This window comes from Amia ocellicauda, chromosome 6, assembly GCF_036373705.1.
Source record: "Amia ocellicauda isolate fAmiCal2 chromosome 6, fAmiCal2.hap1, whole genome shotgun sequence".
Classification (NCBI taxonomy): domain Eukaryota; kingdom Metazoa; phylum Chordata; class Actinopteri; order Amiiformes; family Amiidae; genus Amia; species Amia ocellicauda.
The window spans coordinates 35003389-35026305 of record NC_089855.1 but is presented as its reverse complement, the minus strand read 5'-3'; the positions used below and the strand labels follow the sequence as shown (position 1 = coordinate 35026305).

The window sequence follows — 22917 nt, the reverse complement described above, 5'->3', positions numbered from 1 at the left end:
ATGTAACCTCACCTATACAGTGATGCTTGTGTGTGATCTCAATGCATGCAACAAGCTAACTATTATTGAACTAATTTTCAATCTGAATCAGTAATTAGCTTTGAAATCAGCAGATAACTAGCCAACCAAATGTTGCAATGACAAAATTAATGACCTGCTGACTAGTTCTAAATTCTGCTGCAGTGTGATAATTGATACATTACATTTTTGCTCCACCACAAAAACGTCAGAAACACTCCCATTTCCACAGCAAGCAGATTGTGCAAACGCTACTGTTTGAAATAATATATCCTGAAATGGTCACATTTTTAAATTGCAGAATAACTGGTATGTTTATTGTGGGTTTCAAGTTAAGGTGCTGATGGTTGTTTCATGGTTAATTACAATGAGTAATGCTTTTGTTTCCTATTATCATTATGCTCTATATATTATTGTGGGTCTGTTGTGCACTTTTCATGTACATCGTGTTGTAATCCTAACATTATCAAACATGTCTGTTCACGACTATAGCTCCGTCAGTGACGTGACAAACCGGTAAGATCATTTAAACTAAAACTATTAAAATTATTAAACTAAATTAAAAATAAAATGATTAAACAACAAGGCATAATGCATAAGACACTTCTTTGCATTGCTACGGGTAAACAACAGATCCTCTCTAGTGCAATATAAACTAAGACCATGTAAACCCGAGAGAGAGAGGGGCATTAATCTGTGACTTGAACATAGTGTCTCCAGTGAGGTCAGAACACATGTGTCAAGCATATGTATGCTAAATTTCATGTAAATATGATGGATATAAGTGTATATTACTGAGTAGTTTATGAAGAGAATGTCACCGGAACTAGGGCTGTGAGATATGACCAAAATCTCATATCCTGATATAGGTCCTTTCATATACCGATAATGATACATATCATGATATAGCACATTTTCTGTAAATTCAATGAATAAATAGTTTATATAAAATGACGACATGGAGAAGCCAATTTCTTATTACATTTTGAATTATATACTCGACAAATAAAAGGTATTTAATCATATTTGATTATTTTTCTCCTTTTATTTAGAACGTTTGTGCAGATTGCAATTAAGCATGTAACAACATATAAAATCTTAATATATAAAGTATAAAACCGTAAATAGAAAACACTTTTCAACTATAGTTGCAAACAAAATAAATATAGGCATAAAATGTGAATATGGTCAAAAATATTAAAAACAAACATAATACCCTTTAACAGTAGAACCGTTTGAATTGTAGCAGCAAACAGAAATGAATACAGCATTAATATTGGTATATAAAATACCAAATGTAAACATGGAACACTTTCAAGTGTAAACTATAGCAGCAAATTAAGGCTCACAATATAAATATATAAAATATAACAAGTAAACAAAACAATCTTTCAAGTTTGAATTATAGTATTATATGAAAACAACCAAAGTGCCACAAACAAAATAGATATTTGGCAACAACACTTCAAAATATTGGCCTTGTGTTGCCGAATCTTGGAGTTAGTTTTACAGGTTGAGAGCCAGGAATACAAGCTGGTCAACACTTTGTGGTTTAAGTGATGACCTCTGACATGTCACAATGTTACCACTTGTACTGAACTCCCGCTCTGATGGGGCACTTGTGGCAGGAATGCACAAGTATTTATTTGCTAGCTTGGCCACTAGTGGGAAATGTGCCTCATGCTGCTTCCACAATTCTAGCAGGTTTGTCTCTGGACCAGCCTCCAGTTGGAGATAGAGGTTGAGCTTCTTTTCAATGGTCTCTCTGCTTGACTGAGGGGTCGTTAGGCTTTGCTTTGCTGTTGTTTTAAAGTAGCTGCTCAAACTATTCTTTTGCCTATTAGTAGGAACCTCTGGCTCATCTATAACAGCTGTAGCTGATGGAATGGGGGCTGCTTCTACTGGTGCTGCCCGTTCAGCCACCAGACTCTCCAGTTCTGCAGTAGCTCTTGCCTTCATGGAGTCCACCTTACCTTTTTTTAATGTATGTGGTTTTGAACCGAGGGTCAACAAGAGAAGCCATGTCAAGCAGATCCTCGGTGGTCTGGTCATCATATTTCTCATTTAAGTAGTTTAGAATGCCCTTTTTGATGGTCTTGATAAGCGGTGTAATCATCCTCAGGCTTGAGTACCTGGTTGTTGAAAAAATGGAGAACTGGTCTGAAGTAGGAAACAATTGTGTACTGCTCCCCAGACAAGGCATCTGTAAACTCCATGAGAGGACTCAATGTCTTGTTCATGGACTTTAGAACATCCAAGTCACTCCAAGTTAGGACCAGATGATGCGGTTTCTTGTCGGCCCGGAGGACCTATGAGAGAGCTTTCTCCTGCTCTAGGACCCTTTCAATCATTTGTTGCAAAGAGCCCCACCTGGTAGGGGTGTCTGATCAGCTGATGAGCAGGCAAGCCCAGTTCTGCTTGAGCCTTGGCCAGTTCACGTCTTCTCTTCCATGAATTAGAGAAGGCACTCACCAACTTCTTGCAGACTCCAACTGCTCATTGCACTTGGGGTAGTTTCACACTTCGCTCTGTGTAAATAAAGGAGAAGACAAATGTAACTTATCTACATTTATATATTACACTTTACAGGACAGGTAACACATTCACTTAAAGGGGTCATGAACTGCATTTTTATTTTTATTTTGTACTGTTCTCCGAGGTCCACTTATAATGTTATCAAGATTTTTACATCATGATTATCAAAACATAATCATTTAGAAGTAATAGGCTATTTTCTGTCCTGTTTTGACCCCCCTCATCGGAACACACCGTTTGAATAGGCGTGGCGGATTGTAGACTCGGAAGTAAACGCCCACTGGTATGATTGGCTGACAGTTTTGCATATTTAAAAGATTTCAACTTCCCCGTCAGTACACGTGTGCAATTGTTTTGAAAATTTCCGATGTTGAGAAATGGCAGCTGGTGAAATTCAGCCAAACATGTTTGAGCCAGAGTCTGATCCCGAATCAGAAGACAACGAACCTGCACCTCAAATGGCAAGGATACTACAGCCTGCGACAGAGTGGTAAATAATCATCTTTATTTATATTTATACTTTATGTATTTGTGAGGTAGTCAGCCTATTACATTATATTAGAGTTTAGCCTAAGATGCTACAGTAAGCGGTTTGTGTTGTTATGTTGTTAACATTTATGCATATTACACATTTTATATTTCATTGGTTGTTGCATATAAAGTTTAGATACTAGGCATTAATACATTTATATCTGACAAAGGATAATTCGTCCATCATTTTCATTAAAGTAAAAAACTTGTCAATTGTTGTCTTCGGAGCCATCTTTATCGTTTGGTTTCTGCATAGACCTGCGTTTGCTGCTCTCGTTATTTACCTACTATATGCGTTATTCAGTGGGCGGGGCTAAGCAGGTAGTAATGTAGAAGCAGGCGTTGATCTTCTGCGGATGCGGGGTTTAGCCACACTATTACATAATAAAGTGGCACATTCCACATCCTGTCATTTTTGCAGATTTGGCTTCAATATAAGCGGATTTTAGACTAACGATAAAGTTTTGAGTTCTGAAACGTACAGGATGTTTTTATAGTACAATTACCTCTTATATGTCAAAAGATCATGGGAATTTTGATTTTTCAGTTCATGACCCCTTTCATTCAAGCTTTGAATGCAAAAAATGCCTCTTCAAAAATAAGTAAAAAAACAATGAATACAAGGTATTTTTTTGCTTGTAATAAGTAAAAAAAAAAATATGGAATAAGTGAATAAGTAAGATATCCAAGATTGATTGTCTAAACACAAGTCCCTATATCTCACTGAAATGTTACTTGTTAGATGATTGTGTCTTATATTAAGTGTAATGAGATATTTTGACTAGAAATTAGAAAAATATACTTGGTAAGATTTTCATTTTTTGCAGTATTAAATATGCACGTCACAGTAAAATACTACGTGGCCTACTATATGGTTTATTATTATTGAAATATATTTGTACATTGTTTTAGACACTCACCAATGGCTAGATGAGGACGGTGGCCAAAACACTGTATGCATGTCCAGTCATTCAGCTGAAGTGCAAGGATGTTGTTTGTGGCATTATCTGTGGTGACACAGACTAGGTAATCCTCACGCATCATTACTCCCGTGTGGTCATCTGGGAAATAGCCTGTCTGTAAACACCGACTGCAGAGTGTCCTCTGATTAAGTGTGTCGTCAGGCTCAATACCTTATGTATTTCCTCCTCCACTTTGGCCCGACACTCTTGATCTAAGTGAGGCAACACGACTTGAGTGAAATGTTTTTTCGGCTTAGCATTGTGTACCTTGGGTCGAGTGTTAGCACCAACTCACGAAACCCCTGTTTCTCGACTGTGTAAATTGGGGCTATGTCTTTGCAGATGTAAGTTGCAACAGCAGCCGTTATCTCCTTCCATCTTCGTGATTCTTTGCCATATGGTGTGTCGTGAGCAAAGGCCTCTTGCAATGTCTGAGTCTGGGGTTTGTTTTGAGCACTCGACTGTACTTTTGTAGTTCTCATCCGAAGACTTTCTCTGTACTGTTTAGCTTGATTCTTGCACAGGTGGTAAAAGAGGTTAGTGGTGTTTGAACCTGTTGTAGGGACCAGTCTGCAGCATATTTTGCGAAGTACAGTTTTCTGGTCAGTGTCAGACTTTTCATACCCAAACCACATCCATGTGACAGAAGTAGCCCCTCTTTTAGGTACGAGCTCCTCGTTTTGTCTTGGCTGGTCGGAGTCCTCCTGTTCAGAATTACCCCGTTCTGTGTCAAGTTCACTCTCCTCCATGTTTGTTTGTGTTGTCTGAATGCAAATTTCTTGCCTGCATCCGGCACGTGTGGAAGAAACGGAAAAAACACAAAGCGTCATCCAAATGACGAAAAATACTGCCGTAAAGAGTGGGATTTGCGACACAACAAAATAAACGATAGTATAATATGAAACGATAGATGTTTTTCTATTGTCACACAATATATATCGTCATATCGCACAGCCCTAACTGGAACTTTAATAACCATTTTTTACAACCCCAATTACGAAAAAGTTGGGACAGTATGGAAAATGCAAAAAACAAACAAAAAGAGTAATTTGAAAATTCAATTCACCCTGTACTATATTGAAAACACATTATTAACATATTATTTGATGTTTTACTTTGTGAATTGAATTTATTTTTGAAAATATACACTCATTTCAAATCTGATGACTGCAACACACTCCAAAAAAGTTGGGACAGTCGACTGTTTACCACTGTGTAACATCACCTTTTCTTTTAATAACACTTATTAAGTGTTTGGGCACTTAAGACACCAGTTGGTTAAGTTTAGCAAGCAGAATTTTCCCTGTTCATCCATTATGCATTTTTTCAGCTGCAGAACTATATGGGGCCTTCGTTGCCTTATTTTGCGCTTCATAGACAGGTCAGGACTGCAGGCAGGCCATGCTAGCACCCGCACTCTCTGCTTACACAACCATGTGCTTGTAATCCGGGCAGAATGTGGTTTGGCGTTGTCCTGCTGGAAAATGCAGGGATGTCCCTGGAAAAGACGATGTCTGGATGGCAGCATATGTTACTCCAAAATGTGTACATATCTTTCTGCATTAATGGTGCCCTCACAGATGTGCACATTACCCATGCCATGGGCACTGACACACCCCCATACCATGACAGACGCTGGCTTTTGTACCTGATGCTGATAACAGCTTGGATGGTCCTTTCCTCTTTGGCCTGGAGAACACGACGGCTGTTTTGTCCAAAAACTATTTGAAATGTTGACTTGTCGGACCACAAAACACGATTCCACTGTGCTACTGTCCATCTCAGATGAGACCAAGGCCAGAGAAGTTGGCGGCGCTTCTGGACAGTGTTGATGTATGGCTTCTGCTTTGCATAGTAAAGCCTTAACTTGCATCTGTGAATGCAGCGGCGAATGGTGTTGACTGACAAAGGTTTACCAAAGTATTCCCGAGCCCATGTCAGGATATCCATTAGAGACTCATGACAGTTTTTAAGACAGTGACGTCTGAGGGATCGGAGATCACACACATTCAGAAGTGGTTTTCGGCCTTGCCCTTTACTTTGACCGGATTCCTTGAATTTGTTAATGATATTGTGCACTGTAGAAGGTGAAATGCCCAAAATCTTACCCATTTGTCTTTGGGGAATGTTGTTCTCAAATTGTTGGATTATTCGCTGATGCATCTGTTGGCAGATTGGTGAGCCCCGACCCATCCTTGCTCTTGGCTTCTTATATACTATGATTACACGATTGCCTCACCTGTTTCACATCAATGTCTTATTTCAACTTGTCACTATGAGTCCTAAATTGCTCCTGTCCCAACTTTTTTGGAATGTGTTGCATGCATCCATTTCAAAATAAACGTTTACCTTCAAAAAGCTATGCAGTTGATTAGGTAAAACATCAAATACCTTGTCTTTATAGTAGTTTGTTTAAATACAAGTCAAAGTACATTTACAAATCACTCCTCTTTGTTTTTATTAGCATTTTCCGTACTGTCCCAACTTTTTTGGAATTGGGGTTGTATATTCCAAGTAGTGGGACTTTAAAATGTCATAACTATGTGAGCAATTAACTATTAAATATAAAGCAATAATCCAGATCAATCAGATTAAGTAATAATCTAATTTTTGAAAATGTTGGTGATGTGATCACTTTGATAGATAGCTAACTACTATAGTAGTTTGCCAGTTGTCAGCTAATGATTTTTGATAGTATTGCATTTAAAAAAAAATACATTTTGTGTTTTAATGTGTAATATAGTATTTTCAGTACTGAGTACTTATGGCATGGGTGTTTTTTTTAACCTAAACTCTATTAGTTATTGCTGTTATTTCAATGTGCACAGTGTACTATTTAAATCTGTATGTATTACTAAATCTATTTCAATGTATGTGAAAATGCAATACATGTTCTGTGATGTGCACTATTCAAATGTTTATGTCTTTCTTAGTTTTGCCTAGCATTTTCTCTCCGTCATAAAGATGGCCCCCACAATGAAATCTTGCCCATGGCCCCCAAAAGGCTAGGGCCAGCCCTGTTTGTATACTTTGCTAAGTGCCAAAGGTTGCCAATGATAAATAAGGGATATGACATTTTATACAGGGGCTAAATTGCATTTTGTGGTTGTAATGAAGAAGTTACTAAAAATACTAGGGACAGATAGAACCATCCCACCCACCCACCACCTGCATTCACTGCCAACCTCCCCCCACCTTGAACCCACCCCCTTATCCCTCTGTAGTCTGGAGAGCAAGTGCAACTCCAGTCTGCTAATGGGAGTCTGCTGCAGAATATAACGATGAATGAAGCGAGGCACATATTCTTCCCAAAAAAAGATTATAAATATGCAGGTTCAATTTTGGCTCACAGATTATTGCCAATTTACAAATATAAAAAGCAATAGTAATAGCACTTTACTAGCTCAGTCATTTTTGGAATATGTCCCTTTTTATTTTGGACAATGAGAATTTATAATCCTCATTCAAATTAAATCGGTCAATCTTAACTACATACAGTGGAACACCATGCCAAAGCATGTCACAACATTAAAGAATAAATAATAAGTGCAGCATACCATCATGTAAATGTTGCAGTATTGCTAAAGTGCAGTAAAATGCATGAATCACATTTCATCATGCATTAAGTTTTAGGATTATAATGCTGAAGTACATTTAAAAACCCCATTAAAATCACAATCTACCCCCAAACCAAAGTCCTACAGATTCTCCCATTGACCTGCCGTTACATACAAGAAGTAGAACTTTGTTCATTTGGCTGCATTTGTAACCCTTCCATATTGTCTTGTTTTGTTTATACTTGCACTCAATCATTACCAATGCACCTTCGTTTTTTTCAGTGTATATTTAGTTAATATCTACTGCTTTTACATTTTGTAAAATAACTAAAACTGGTAGATTATTATACATTGTGTGACACTTATGTTTTAAGATGAAATAATACAGTGGTATCAATCTACCTTGATTATGAATGTGCACAAATGTACTCTACAAATCAAATGCATAATTTATTTATTTTTGAGAATGTACAGCTTTCTTTTGCCAGCTTTATTATTATTTTTTTTATTATTGTTATTTTTTGGCAGACTCCCTTATCCAGGGCGACTTACAACATAAGTGCAAGTTTTTAAATTGTCAGAGTTTTAAATATGAAAGATTGTCCATTTGATACAGGAGATAACGGTAAACAAAATGCTTTCCCCCGGCATGTTCAACAAACACATCCATTGCTGACCACAATTAATCACAACAGGATAGACTTACAGTTTTTGTCATCTTCTTCCTGCCCCCAGAGTGCCGCACCGCAGCATAAGCAGTCATCATAACATTAACATCTCGTCAGTGAAGTGCAGATATTCGCAGTTCTGCACCCTTTGTTCACTCATCTCTTGGGTTGAGTGAAGAATATGGAAGTATTTGATTTTTTTCTTTTCTTAATATAGAAAAACGGAGTGCAGAAAAAATGTTGCAGTTCTTTTCTGAACTTAAGATCTTGGTAAATATTAGCACAATTTTACAGTGAGTGCAAAGCTAACATTTCCCTTTTGAAGTGGTATTTAATTTATTTTACTTTTCTGAAGGTGTGCATACATGGCTTTCTTACTTCATATTCAGATATTGAAAATGATGCCCTTCTTAACATTGCATTCATTGTGTGTTCACAGGTGTAAGAGTCATAAACGGTGCAGTAACAGCTACAGTGGGAGAAGACACCAATTTAACATGCAAGTTAATTGATACAAGAGAAAGCCTTTCCCAAATATCTTGGCAGAGAAAATTAGGAGCCTCATCCGAACCAGAGAACTTCCTCACCTTTGATCCTGACACAGGTCCCAATGCGGTTGGCATATTTGGGAAACGAGTGAAGTTTATAGGGAATGCATCACAAATGGAGGGATCCATTTCAATACCCAACCCGTCGATTTCAGATGAAGGCATCTACATCTGCATCTTCACATTATTCCCAAGTGGACCATATAAGCACAACATAATGCTTACTGTTAATGGTAAGAATCATCAGGAGCATAATTTAGTTTTTGTAATATGTTTATCATCAGTTTCATGCTTTTTCATGATTTTCTATTTGCAGATAGAGTGCATTTGATGTTCATATATTGTGTTATTGATAATCTCATTGGTAATGCCAATAGCATTCCAAACTAAAGCCCAGGAACAAGACAAGCTGTCTCAACCAATCCCCTATTCTACGTAGAACAAATCAGCTGCCCCCTCATGCATGCACATGGCCACAAGGATGTCCTCACCTGCATCAAGCAGCATCACATCCCTGTGCCGCCCCCCTTGTCTCTGCAAATGCAAAATAGCTTTGACTCATCGCATCTGGTAGGGGGGCAGGGAGTATTCCGAGAACCTTGTCCTCAAGTTATATATATATATTTTTGCAGATGCCTGGATGGAGGCTACAGATATGTGGGTCACCATGGCATACCACAAACCAACTTATTTTTTTGTTTACACATGCTTCATGAACCATACAAATCTTATCAGTTTAAACTGCTGGGAAAAAATAAATGTTTATTTAGGCCTATTGCACAATTTAATTTTTCTCAATAACAAAAAACATTCAATCACTTCTAAGTTTCTGGTGCATGAAGAGGTACCATTGAAAAGGCTCAATGGATGAACTCTTCACTATATTCATTCACATTCCGGCACCATCCTTGAAACAACTCCCTTTTATTAACTGTATAACAGTGCATGAATTGTTTTTTGAAATGAAAAATGCAACTGATTATGCATCTGTACAGTGACTCTCAAAAGTATTCACCCCCCTGGACTTTTCCACATTTCATTGTTACAACATGAAATCAGAATGTACTGATCAACACAGAAAATGTCCATAATGGCAAAGTGTCAAATGACATGTCAAAAATATAATCTGCAAATTATTCTAAATGAATTACAAATACATAACAGAAAATACTTGAATGCATAAGTAATCACCCCCTTTGCTATGACACAACTGAATGAACTGTGGTGAAACCAATTGTCTTTAGAAGTCATTAGTTGAATGGAGTCCACCTCTGTGCAACTAAGGTGTGTCACATGATACCAGGTTAAATACACCTGTCTCTGGGAGGTCCCACAGTTGGTAAATACAATTCCTAACAAAAACTACATCATGAAGACGAATGAACATTCAATGCAAATCTGGAATAAGGGTCTTCAAAAGCACCTATCAGGGGTAAGATGTATTTCCAAGGCATTGAATATCCCCAGCAGCACAGTAAATGGTGAGAATATGGCACAACTGGAATCTGCCTAGATCAGGCTGTCCTCAAAAACTCAAAAAAGTATCCAGGCGAGAAGGGCACTAGTCAAGGAGGCCCCCAAGAGGCCTATGGCAAATCTAAAGGAGTTACAATCTTCCACGGCTGAGCTGCAACAATAGCCTGGGTGCTTCACAAAAGTGGCCTTTAAGGGAGAGTGGCAAAACTCACATCAAATCTCAGCTAGAGTTTGCCAGAAGGCATGTGGGGAGACTCCGAGACCAATTGGAGGAAGATTCTATGGTCTGATGAGACCAAAATAGAGCTTTTTGACCTCAACGCTAAGTGCTACGTTTGGCGCAATCCTAACACCGCACATCATCCTGAGAACACCATCCTTACTGCATGGTGGTGGCAGCATCATGCTATGGGGATGCTTCTCTGCGTCAGGGCCTGGAAACCTTGTAAAGACAGAGGGCAAAATGGATGCAGCAAAGTACAGAGAAATCCTGAAAGAAAACCTGCTGAAGTTTGCAAGGGACCTGGGACTTGGGAAAAGATTAATCTTCCAGCAGGACAATGACCCCAAACAAACACCCATGGCCACACTGGAGTGGCTTAAAACAAAAAGGTCAACGTCCTGGAGTGGCCCAGTCAAAGCCCGGACCTCAATCCAATTGAGAATTTGTGGAAAGAGTAGAAAATCGCTGTTCGCCAAAGGTTCCCATCCAACTTGATGGAGCTTGAGCGGTTTTGCAAAGAAGAATGGGCAAAAATTACTGTGTCCAGATGTGCAAATCTGGTAGAGACTTATCCACATAGACTCATGGCTATAATTGCTGCCAAAGGTGCCTCTGCCAAATATTGACTGAAGGGGGTGATTACTTTTGCATTGTTTTGTGTTTTGTATATGTAATTAATACAGAATAATTTCCAGATTATAGTTTTCACTTTGACATTATGGACATTTTCTGTGTTGATCAGTGGCAAAAAATTCCTGATTTAAATCCATTCTGATTTCATGTAACAAAATGACATGTGGAAAAGTCCAAGGGGGGTGAATACTTTTGAGAGCCACTGTATATATAGATAGAAGCATGAAAACTGCACCCGTCACATATAGCTTAAAGTTTTGTAGTCTAGTCACAAGCATTTCCATGCAGAAATCACATGATAACCTCTTACAAATAATCCTCTTTTCTGTCTTGATCCCATGACAGACATTTAAAGTAGAATAAATAGAAAGCTCTGTCAGAGGGAGCATGGAAGAGCATTGTTGACTCATTATGACATAGGCTAAAGCAACTGCAGAAAATAAGAGGGCCTCTGTGAAAAGGCGAACTCACCCCTCGCGTAGCCATCTTAAACATCTCCTTTAATACTTAGTCTTTCATTAAATTTAGTTGTGTTATTGTTTAGTTAAAATCTTGTTATATTCTGTACAAACAACAACATGTACATGTTTCAATTTATTTTATTTTATTTATTTTTGTTTACATTAACTGGAGTGACTTGTCTTGTCTGTGTGGGTTGCCATTTTGATTTAATTAAAGGGGTGCATGCTGCCAATGGTATTATATTTTAAGGGGTGGGCAAGGGCAAGTTTTTATCTGTGGGAGAGTATATTGATAAACAGTGGAACATGGGTTATTATGGTTTGGGAATTTGATGGAAACAAGAAATTAAAGTTGGGGGTTTAAGTTGACCTTTGTTGGTTTAAACTGTGGGAGGAGTCAGCCTGCTAGCACCAATATAAGGGTGCTGGATGCTTCATTGGAGAGACTCCCTGTATACATACTACCCAGGTGTCTGTTTAGACTAAAGTCGGTATCTGTTAGTTGAATGTGTTTTTAGTTAGAGAGTTCTGAGTTTATTTTTGTTTTGTATAGTTGTATAGTTTGTATTGATTTTTTTTTTTTTTTTGCTGACTGTGATATTTGGTTCTTCCTGCTCAATTACAACACTACTTTGGAACAAACTATAATATTAAGCCTATTTAGTATTGATGCTGATCCTCACCTGACCATCCCCATTTTGTCAAAATCAATCTATGGCATTCCTCATGCCATTAAACTCTGATAAAAAAAAAAAAAAAAAAAAAGTAATCAAAATTAAATAATTCAATAAGTCATAAGACTACTCAAAACACAAGTGTGACAATTCAGCTACAATATTCAAGCATTATAAACACATTGGAATTCATTCAAACATATTGCCAGAATAGATTTCATTAATAATATCTTTAATTGTTATTTTAGAGAAAAATGCATACAACTATTTGAGATTAAAGTAAAAAATTAAAATAGACAGGATAGATATTAATACAATTTTCACAATTTCACAATGTTTTCATAAACTTTTAATTAAGAAAATGAAATGTTAAATTACATTTTGAATTTGTGCATTTTGTAATGGTGTTTTCATGTTTTTCTTGAAGCTTGTCCTGTAGTCACGGTGACCACTGAAGATCCACCAGAAGTTGGCTGTGAGGAGAGAACTGTAGCCACCTGTACAGCAGCCAATGGAAAACCAGCTGCTGATGTATTTTGGGAATATGGAGAGGATTTAAAGATACCTTTTACAGCTGTGATGAACAGAACTGTTAATGAAAATAACACGATCACTGTCAGGAGTGAACTACGAGCAATCCCATCCAGGTCCATGCAACAAAAAGAAGTTCGATGCATTGTGAAGCACCCATTGCTGACACAGCACAAAAACATCTCCCACAGGTTAAGTGTACACTGTGAGTACTGCATATCTTCTATTTTCAGGGTTGAAAACATATTTATATTAAATCAATTAAATAAAGGGTCTATAGTAGCTAGTAAAATGTACACTCACCTAAAGGATTATTAGGAACACCTGTTCAATTTCTCATTAATGCAATTATCTAACCAACCAATCACATGGCAGTTGCTTCAATGCATTTAGGGGTGTGGTCCTGGTCAAGACAATCTCCTGAACTCCAAACTGAATGTCTGAATGGGAAAGAAAGGTGATTTAAGCAATTTTGAGCGTGGCATGGTTGTTGGTGCCAGGGCCGGTCTGAGTATTTCACAATCTGCTCAGTTACTGGGATTTTCACGAACAACCATTTCTAGGGTTTACAAAGAATGGTGTGAAAAGGGAAAAACATCCAGTATGCGGCAGTCCTGTGGGCGAAAATGCCTTGTTGATGCTAGAGGTCAGAGGAGAATGGGCCGACTGATTCAAGCTGATAGAAGAGCAACTTTGACTGAAATAACCACTCGTTACAACCGAGGTATGCAGCAAAGCATTTATGAAGCCACAACACGTACAACCTTGAGGCGGATGGGCTACAACAGCAGAAGACCCCACTGGGTACCACTCATCTCCACTACAAATAGGAAAAAGAGGCTACAATTTGCACAAGCTCACCAAAATTGGACAGTTGAAGACTGGAAAAATGTTGCCTGGTCTGATGAGTCTCGATTTCTGTTGAGACATTCAGATGGTAGAGTCAGAATTTGGCGTAAACAGAATGAGAACATGGATCCATCATGCCTTGTTACCACTGTGCAGGCTGGTGGTGGTGGTGTAATGGTGTGGGGGATGTTTTCTTGGCACACTTTAGGCCCCTTAGTGCCAATTGGGCATCGTTTAAATGCCACGGCCTACCTGAGCATTGTTTCTGACCATGTCCATCCCTTTATGACCACCATGTACCCATCCTCTGATGGCTACTTCCAGCAGGATAATGCACCATGTCACAAAGGTCGAATCATTTCAAATTGGTTTCTTGAACATGACAATGAGTTCACTGTACTAAACTGGCCCCCACAGTCACCAGATCTCAACCCAATAGAGCATCTTTGGGATGTGGTGGAACGGGAGCTTCGTGCCCTGGATGTGCATCCCACAAATCTCCATCAACTGCAAGATGCTATCCTATCAATATAGGCCAACATTTCTAAAGAATGCTTTCAGCACCTTGTTGAATCAATGCCACGTAGAATTAAGGCAGTTCTGAAGGCGAAAGGGGGTCAAACACAGTATTAGTATGGTGTTCCTAATAATCCTTTAGGTGAGTGTATAAGGAACTATACATATATATCTGTTTTTAATAATGTCAATTTAATATCTCTTTGTTTGTTGAAACAAAATGTTTATCTTTGTGTGTCCTGACTCTGCTGTGTGCAGTTTGTTCACAGGCTATTGGTTTAAAAGTGGTTAAAGCTTTGCCAGTTGAAAACATGAATCCACCCTTGACGAAGGTCAATTTATGCTTCATCCAACCATAATACATCGTACCAGTGTACTTCTTATTTTTTGCAGTGTGTGATATATATATATATATATATATATATATATATATATATATATATATATATATATAGATATATATAGATATAGATATATATAGATATAGATATATATAGATATAGATATATATAGATATAGATATATATAGATATATATATATATAGATATATATAGATATATATATATATATAGATATATATAGATATATATATAGATATATAGATATATATATGCAGGTTGGCTTGTGAAATAAACTGAAGTTTATTTTGAGAAGAATGTCATATCCACTATAAAGCATTGATAGAGTTCTGTTTTGCTTTTTGACTGTTTTTCATATTCTATAATTCCTCCTGCATTTACAAGATCCTTCTAAGTAATTTAGTCACATATCAATATATATCAGCACATTGTACAATCAAGGCCACATTGTACATTCTAATTTTGAACATTGATTTAGAATGGTCTTCTGTGGTTTGGAGAAAGTCCCACTACCACGAAGTGGCATCACATTAGACGTATTCAGGATGTCTTATGTATTTTGTAAGAACATAAGAGGTTAACATTAAGCCTGTAAACCTATACACTTTAAAAGTAAGCTCCAGTTATGATATAGCGATTGCTTTACTTTTAATCATGCAGATCCTCCACAGTGGGTGAACATTGCAAAAGTGAAGGATTCATCACTGGACACGGTCTTTATCTGTGAGGCTGAGGCCAACCCTCAACCTACAGACTACCACTGGTACAGGTACAGGTGTTGCTGTTGTCATGAAACTTTCCTTGAGGTCTTCAAAAGCAGATTTAGTGTATTCCTTACTAATATGTAATGTTGTATTGCATAAGGCATTTCCACATCTCCTTGAGATAGGGTTCCCTTTTATTTAGGAGACATTGCATTATATATTGCATTGTATAACTGCTTTGTTTGACACGGAGCTGAGTACCAAAGACATCAAAAAGTCACCTCACACACTTGAGGCTGGGATCCCCTTTCTCCAGCAAATCACAGTGTGTAGAATCTTGTTCTTGTATTTTTTTTTACAAGTACCTTCAAGTTTTCGGTTGTTCCTGTTCTTTAGTTGGAAGCTGGCATTTCTTTTGCCCTTTCCTCTGAACCAAAAAACGTGTACTAAATCAAACCTGCTCCTTTTCAACCCTGGCACTTAAGTGGTTGAATTACCATCCCACTGAGGTCAGGACAGCAGAGTCCCTGACCACCTTCCAGTGATTACTCAAGACACATCTTTTCAGACTTACTTGTAATATAGCAATTTATTCTTGTGAGTTGTTCAGCACTCCTACACATTATAGAACTATGCTTCATTATTATCCTGATTGGTTATACATTGTTAGATCTCTTGGGGTTTTCTCGTATGCTCCCCTCCCTTTAGCTCATTCATAGTACTTCACCGCATCATGTTTGTACTAGTTACCTTTTTGAACGAGGATGTATGCTATATTTTGTTTAATTTACAGTACTTCTGCACTTTTGTAAAATCTTAAATTGTACTTTGTAGTGCTTAATTTGAATTCTGTATTTGAATTGTATTACTGCACTTTTATAATGCTTGTGTAAGCTGTGAATTGCCCTGAATAAGGGGCCAATAAATAAATAAATAAATAGTCAAATAATCATAATTAGCCAGTAGTTAGATTATACATTTTTTTCTTTTAGCTTGTTTACTCACTAAATTTTTGAAAATGTGCTGCAGCAGAGTTCAGCACCTGTTCACACTTATTAGGCCGGCCCTAGGCTGACTAAAATTTAGTCTGGCTTTTTTTCTGACCCTGTTCACATTTTAGGTTTTAGGAGGCCTACGTGCGTTCAGATATGCAGCTGAAAAGCTGAACTAAACTAAATGCATGCTGGGAATTAAACAAATCTGCTAAAACCAATTATCTTTCAAGTCAGAAGCACTGCCCAAAGGGGAGGGGTTTCTACGCACTTCTGTAGGAACCCGATTGAAATGTAACTCTATCAAAGCTGTCATTGGCCCCTGCACATGTCACTCAGAACAGGTCCCTTCCACTTCCTGTTCTATAAAACGTGACGTCAGCGCAGGTTCATCCTCTTTTGCCATGCCGCTGGACTCGAGAACGTAAGCTTTCTGTGTTTGTAATAAACATTCAAACTGCGTATTTCAGCTGGATGGCTTCACTTTATAGTGTTGTTCACCACCAGTTTTGCTACACATCGTCTCTGTCTTGTGTGTGTTTAGTTATTATTGATAGCTAATCCCGATTCTGTCCCGTCCGCGCACTGTTTGTTCACATGAAAAGCCTTTTAAAAGTAATAGTTTATATAGTTCTATATATATATTCCGACTGCTTGCTGTGTTGTTTTTTGTCCACATGACTTTTTCCTCCATAACAGGAGTGCTAGCAGCGGCAGTAAAATCTGAGGCCTGGCTGTGCCCGGCCTTGAGCCTTGGTGTGTGTCGTAAGAGATCTCGCCCGCATGAGGGGCTCCTCCGCTGGCTTGCACCCACACTACAGCCCGCAACTGCGGCTGCGGCTTATATCCAGCACCTGGTGCTCACATACACAGTGTTCGGTCCGGCAACAGCAACAGCGCCCCGCGATCTCCCATTCCGGTGAGTGATGGTAGGGGTAGGGGCTGGATCTTTGCCTCTCCCCAAGTCCCTCCGTCTCCTCCTCCGTACACGCGCAGCTGGCTGCCACAACCGCAGCTGCTCCCCCCACGGAAGCTGTGCCCCCCCCTGCCTGACGTGCCTGCAGTGCGCGCTGCTACGGCCACGTGCATTTGCGCCCCCACACAAGCATGTGGACAGGGAAGAGCGGCAGAGCGATGCCCACGGACTCCCTCGCCCTCTTCTGAGTCGTCGTTAACCCCCTCCCTGCCATGCCATCGGTGACGGAGAATCGGCTTCACAGACAGAGGCAGAGATTAGGCCATCCTTGCCCTGAATAGCAGGATGGACCACATCTGCGCCCTCCTGTCTGCACAGGCAGCACAAACAGCAGCACAGACCCTGACCCCCCTACATCTCGAGTCTCCACTGCCGGCCCATGTATCACGGGACTCTGAGGGGAGCCTTTCTGCCCTGTCTATGGACAAGGACAGCAGACAGGTTATCAGGGAGGAGGACTGCCTATTACTCAGCCCGCACGCGGTTTGAAGTCGAGAGTCAGTGCTCATGGAGCGGGAACCGGTCTCGCCCCCCCCCACTCCATTGAGCAACAACACTTCCCCTGTTCCTGTAAGTCAGGACTGGGTGTTTTGGGTGGTGATCCAGAGGGCCGTGGACTGCTTGCAGATCCCCTTGCCCTCTGACCCCGCCCCCCCACGCTCCAGGTTTGAGAGGGAGCACTGGCCACAGCAGAACACACGGGCCCTCCCGCTGCTACCGGACCTCCTGGATGACCTGAGAGCCACCTGGCTCAGGTGGCTGATGCCCCGGACCCAGCCACTGCATCACAGGCCCCGCCCCCTCACAGAGTGGTGGCAGCCGACCTGCTGGTCAATGTGATGCATCATGGCGTAATGGCAACTGGACGCTCCTTGACAGCTATTGTGGTGGCGAACAGGACCCGCCTCATAGATGCGTCCATATCGCAGGGCTTTACTTTTGGCCCCTCCATGGAGGAGATGCTGACACGCACTCCCCAGGAGAAGGAACAGTCCCTGCAGCAAGCCAGGGTCTACCCTGTTACACCCTCGGCACAACCTTGCAGGCAGCCTTCAGGCCCTCGATGTCTCTCGACCTTGGCTCCCAGGCTATGTGTCTGAACAGTCATGACGACAGACGTTTCCAAGCAAAGGTTGGGGAGCAGTCTGCAATGGACGTGGAGTCCGCGGCAGGTGGATGGAGTCCGCACTTGCCCCATATCAATGTCCTGGAGTTACAAGCAATACTCCTTGGACTGTCTCATTTCCTGCCAGTCCTACGGCACAGACATGTGCTGGTTCGGATGGACAACACAGCAGTGGTTGCCTATATCAGCAAGGCAAGGAGGTCTGTATTGTCTAGCATGCCGTCTGCTTCTGTGGGCACAGCCATGGTTCCGCTCCATCAGAGCAGTTCACCTCCCAGGCCTGTCCAACATGGCGGTGGACCTTCTCTCTCGGGGAGGCCCTCTGGTCTCGGTTTGGTGCCTCCACCTGTTTGTGATACAACAACTGTGGAGCCGGTTCGGCAGGGCGGACATGGATCTCTTTGCCTCGGCAGATTCCACACACTGCCCACTATGGTTCTCCGTACGAGTCTGCTCAGGAACCCTAGGGATAGACGTCCTAGCCCACATATGGCCGCGCATTCCCACCATTCCCCCTTTTCCCGGTGGTCCTGGAGAACGTCAGGAGAGAACGAGCGACAGTTCTGCCAATAGCCCTACTGTGGCCTCACAGATTCTGGTTTGCAGACCTGATCGCCCTACTCCACGGAGAGCCTTGGCAGCTCCCAGTGAGAGCGGACTTGTTGTCCCAGGTGCAGGGCACGCTTTGGCACCCCAATCCGGGCCTCCTCCAGCTCTGGGCCTGGCCCCTGAGCGGGAGTGATTGATTGCCTGGGGTCTGTCAGATTGGTGGTAGCCACTATTCAGTCGGCGAGAGCTCCCTCTACGAGGTCGCAGTATTCCTATCGTAAGTCCCCGTCCACGCTCAAAGTGTATCTGGTGTCCATCTCCGCATGTCATGTCCGGATTGATGGTGAGCCCCCTGGTTCTCATTTCTTGGCTGTGCAGTTTTTTAAAGGGAGCTCGACGGCTGCGGCCTCCTCGCACCCCTTCACTGCCTGCATGGTGCCTTGATGTAGTGCTGGATGCACTTTCCCAAGCCCCAATTGAGCCACTGAACTCAGCTGAGCTGAAGCTGGTGTCACTTAAGACTAAGTTTTTGCTAGCAATCACCTCTGCAAAACGCGTGAGCGAATTACACGCCCTGTCCGTACACCCATCATGTGTTTGTTTTGCGGGAGATGGCTCCAGGGTCATGCTACGGCCTAACCCTGCGTTCCTTCCGAAAGTGCTGTCTACATTTCATGTCAACAGGCGTATGATGGCTTTTCATCCTCCTCCCTTCGCTTCAGAGCTAGAGAGTCGGCTTCACCTGCTCTGCCCTGTACAGGCCCTCAGGTGCTATTTGGAATGCACTAAGGACTTTCGGCACTCAGACCAACTGTTTGTGTCTTATGGAGCGCTGACACAGAGCCAGGCGCCTCTCGCATTGGATTGTGGACACCATTACCATGGCCTACAAGTTCACTGGAACCCTGGTTCCTGAACACCTGGTGGTCCACTCAACTCAAGGTGTTGCCACATCTTGGGCCCTTTTGAAGGCGCCCCCTTGGCAGACATTTGTGCGGCTGCAGCTTGGGCCTCGCCGATTACATATGCCCGGTTCAACAGGTTTGACGTGATGGGACAGGTCCCTTCCATTGGGAACCCGGTGTTGGCTGCAGTCGAGCCCCAGTAACCTACGGGCTCTGGCTCCTGCTGCCTTTCCTCTCCCGGTTTGCCCCTGTTAAGTGCATCCTGATGGAGCTATTTGAACCGTGTCTTCCCTTCCACCGGACTATGCCTTCCAGTCGAGCACCCACGTAAACTGGTCATGGACTTGCTGACAGCCCTGTCGATGTGTTCCCAGGGTCTGTCATGCGTCCTAAAGGTATGTTGCCTTACAAGGCCGCCCTGTACATAGTTCGTTCATAATGCATTGTATTGCGGGAGTGCATGCGTCTGGCCTGTACCCTGCTCTGAATATATATAATATGTGTTAAACAGCAGGACTGTGGCTCCGTTCTGACTGGTGTAGAATAGAGCTCACTGCCGCTGTTCCCAGCTGATGGCAGAAGAATTTCGCTGCCTTGCTGACTACATAGTTCCTTGGTCAGCAGGTCTGACTGTGTGCCATAGAGCAAGAGTCCACTGCTTCTGCCCTCAGCGGTAAGCATGTGAGCAGGCTCTTGTGTTCCGCTGTGTATATAGTTAATTTGTCAACACAGTAGAGCTAATGTTGCCCTGCATTAGCCAGTCTAACCAGCAGGCATCAACTGTTCCAGTGTTCCATGGGTGACGCATGAGTTTGTTCCTGCGCCGCATGGTGTATATATTTTGTTTGTACGAAATCTACTTGTCAGCACAGTGGAGCTTTCCAAGTGTGTACTATTCAATTGAGTTGGATGCTCCTGTGCTGTCCACAGGTGGCCTTAATGTTCCTGCTGCCACTCGATGTATATTGTTGTTCATTTGTACAACATTGTAGAGCTGGTGTGGCCTCGCTCCTAGGTGGGCTAGTGGAGCAAGCGGCCAATGCTTCCATGTTATGCAAAGAGTGCATGAACGATTTCCTGCACACCGCAACGTTATGGTTTGATGGACTTGGTAGAGCCTGCCGGTGTCCTGCATTAGCTGTGCTAATAGGTGACAACTGCTCCCGTGTTATGTGGTGGTGCATGATCTGCTTCCTTCACCCCACAATGTGTTTAGTTGTTATGACAGCACAGTGGAGCTGGATGCTCTGTACCGTTCAGTGAACGTGATTTTCCTGTACTGCGCGGAGGCAGTATGAATGTTCCTGCTGCCACGCTGTGTATACTGTTATGTCCAGCTGTGGGTACTCAGTGACTAGCCAGCTGTGTGTTATTCAGTGGGTCTGTGGCCCCACTCCTGCAGGATCAGGTTTCACTGCCACGTTAAAGCGCGGAAGGCACACAAGTTACTTGGTGGCCCGCACCATATTTTGTGCAAGTATATATACGGCCTCGCTCCTAGATGCACTAGTAGAGCAGCCGGCCTTGCTATTGTAAGCAGAGGGCGTAAGAGTTGACCTCTGTAGCCCCACTTTGTATATGTTGATTGCAGACAGTCCCCGGTAGAGCGTGACTAAGGTCCTCGCTCCTGGACAGCCCAGGTTGGCGCTGAGGGGCCTTTTTGTCTCCTGTCTGGAGTTGTGTTGCTGAGGCCCCTAGTGGTATCCTCGGGGCAGGCTCCCTTATCAGCTCGCTGCCTCCTCCCTTGTTATTATACAGTAACCCCTCACCCTTGGGCAGGGCTTCTGACTTGAAAGATAATGATAGGTTGCGAATGCATCCCCGGTTATCTGAAAAAGGAAGCACTGCTCAAGGGTTGCAAGGTCGCGCGGGAGTCCTTCTCCCACCAAAAGAGGACGAACCTGCACTGACGTCACGTTTTATAGAACAGGAAGTGGAAGGGACCTGTTCTGAGTGACGTGTGCAGGGGCCAATGGCAGCTTTGATAGTGAAGTTTCGATCGGGTTCCTACGGAAGTGTGCAGAAACCCCTCCCCCTTGGACAGAGCTTCCTTTTTCAGATAACCTCTCGTTACGCATGACATTAGATGTATGCAATGTATTTACATCTCAACTTATTAATTTTGACCAAATCACTTCTCTTTGAAAGTTTAGGTTTAGCAGCTTAGTTCAATGGGAAATCGAATTAATACATGACCCATTTTAAATGTCTGTATCTTCAGTGCTGTAATTCATCCTAAAGCAAAGCACGTTTAGTCAGACATCTACATTAAATCACAGGAAATCGTATGCATTAGTTATCAATACTGAGATTTATAATCTGAAATTGTATTACATACATGCACACACATACAGTATATATATTATATAATATAGTACGTCAAAAGTGTCACTGTCTTCGGTGCTCTCTGCTGCAGTTCGATATCTGTCCCATGCATTCCAAGGTCTGCTTCTCGGTGTTTTTTCTCAGAGTTCCCCGGTAAAAACGTTCAACCTTTTCTCTGGACTCCACTTCATTTGTTATCATCCACTTTTTGTCATCAACTCTGATCCTTGCATTTTAATTTTCCTTTTAACTTGGTTGGGCAATCGATTGATATCCATTGATAGAAGCTGTGAACTTAGTTATATCCTAGACATCAGCGCTCGTGTACTTAGTTTGGCTTCTTTTTTAACTTTATCTTCCATCCAAATTGTAAACAGTGCTTTAATTTCTGCATCGTCCCAGTTGTTATACCTCCAAAGCAGCCATTTTGAATTGTACTACATTCAGCTCAATATAATTGTATATCGGATTGCATAGTAAACTGGTCCCATTTTAAAATGCATTGTTTTAATTTGAAACCTGCTTGGGTTACATTTATATCGTTTTAATGCATAATTTGGATAAGTGAAGAAAGTCTGGGATCCTGTTCACAATTAATTTTATAACTGACAGTTGCATACTGTTAAATTTCAGACTTCAGTCATACCTAGTAGAAGACATATCAATAGAACGTTTACCAGCTACACACTTTATTTTCACAGAGTAGTTTGAACTGTTTTCATTATAACTCATTACCTATACTTATTTATATATATAAAGATGTGAGCTAGCAAAATTTATCGGTACATTTAAGGCTAG

General features: G+C 41.4%; 1 protein-coding gene across 4 annotated transcripts in view; it reads left to right on the top strand.

Annotated features, from left to right (window-relative positions):
• LOC136751425 (nectin-1) overlaps positions 1 to 22917 on the top strand; it is a 50850-nt gene that overhangs the window by 16060 nt on the left and 11873 nt on the right. For all 4 annotated transcript variants that reach the window (XR_010817005.1, XM_066707035.1, XM_066707038.1 and 1 more), the window contains exons 3-5: positions 8711 to 9052; positions 12714 to 13022; positions 15203 to 15311. Coding sequence is in view for 3 of the 4 variants with exons in the window: in XM_066707035.1 (XP_066563132.1) it covers positions 8711 to 9052; positions 12714 to 13022; positions 15203 to 15311 (760 nt within the window). In the remaining variant the exon portion in view is untranslated. The remainder of the gene's footprint in view (positions 1 to 8710; positions 9053 to 12713; positions 13023 to 15202; positions 15312 to 22917) is intronic.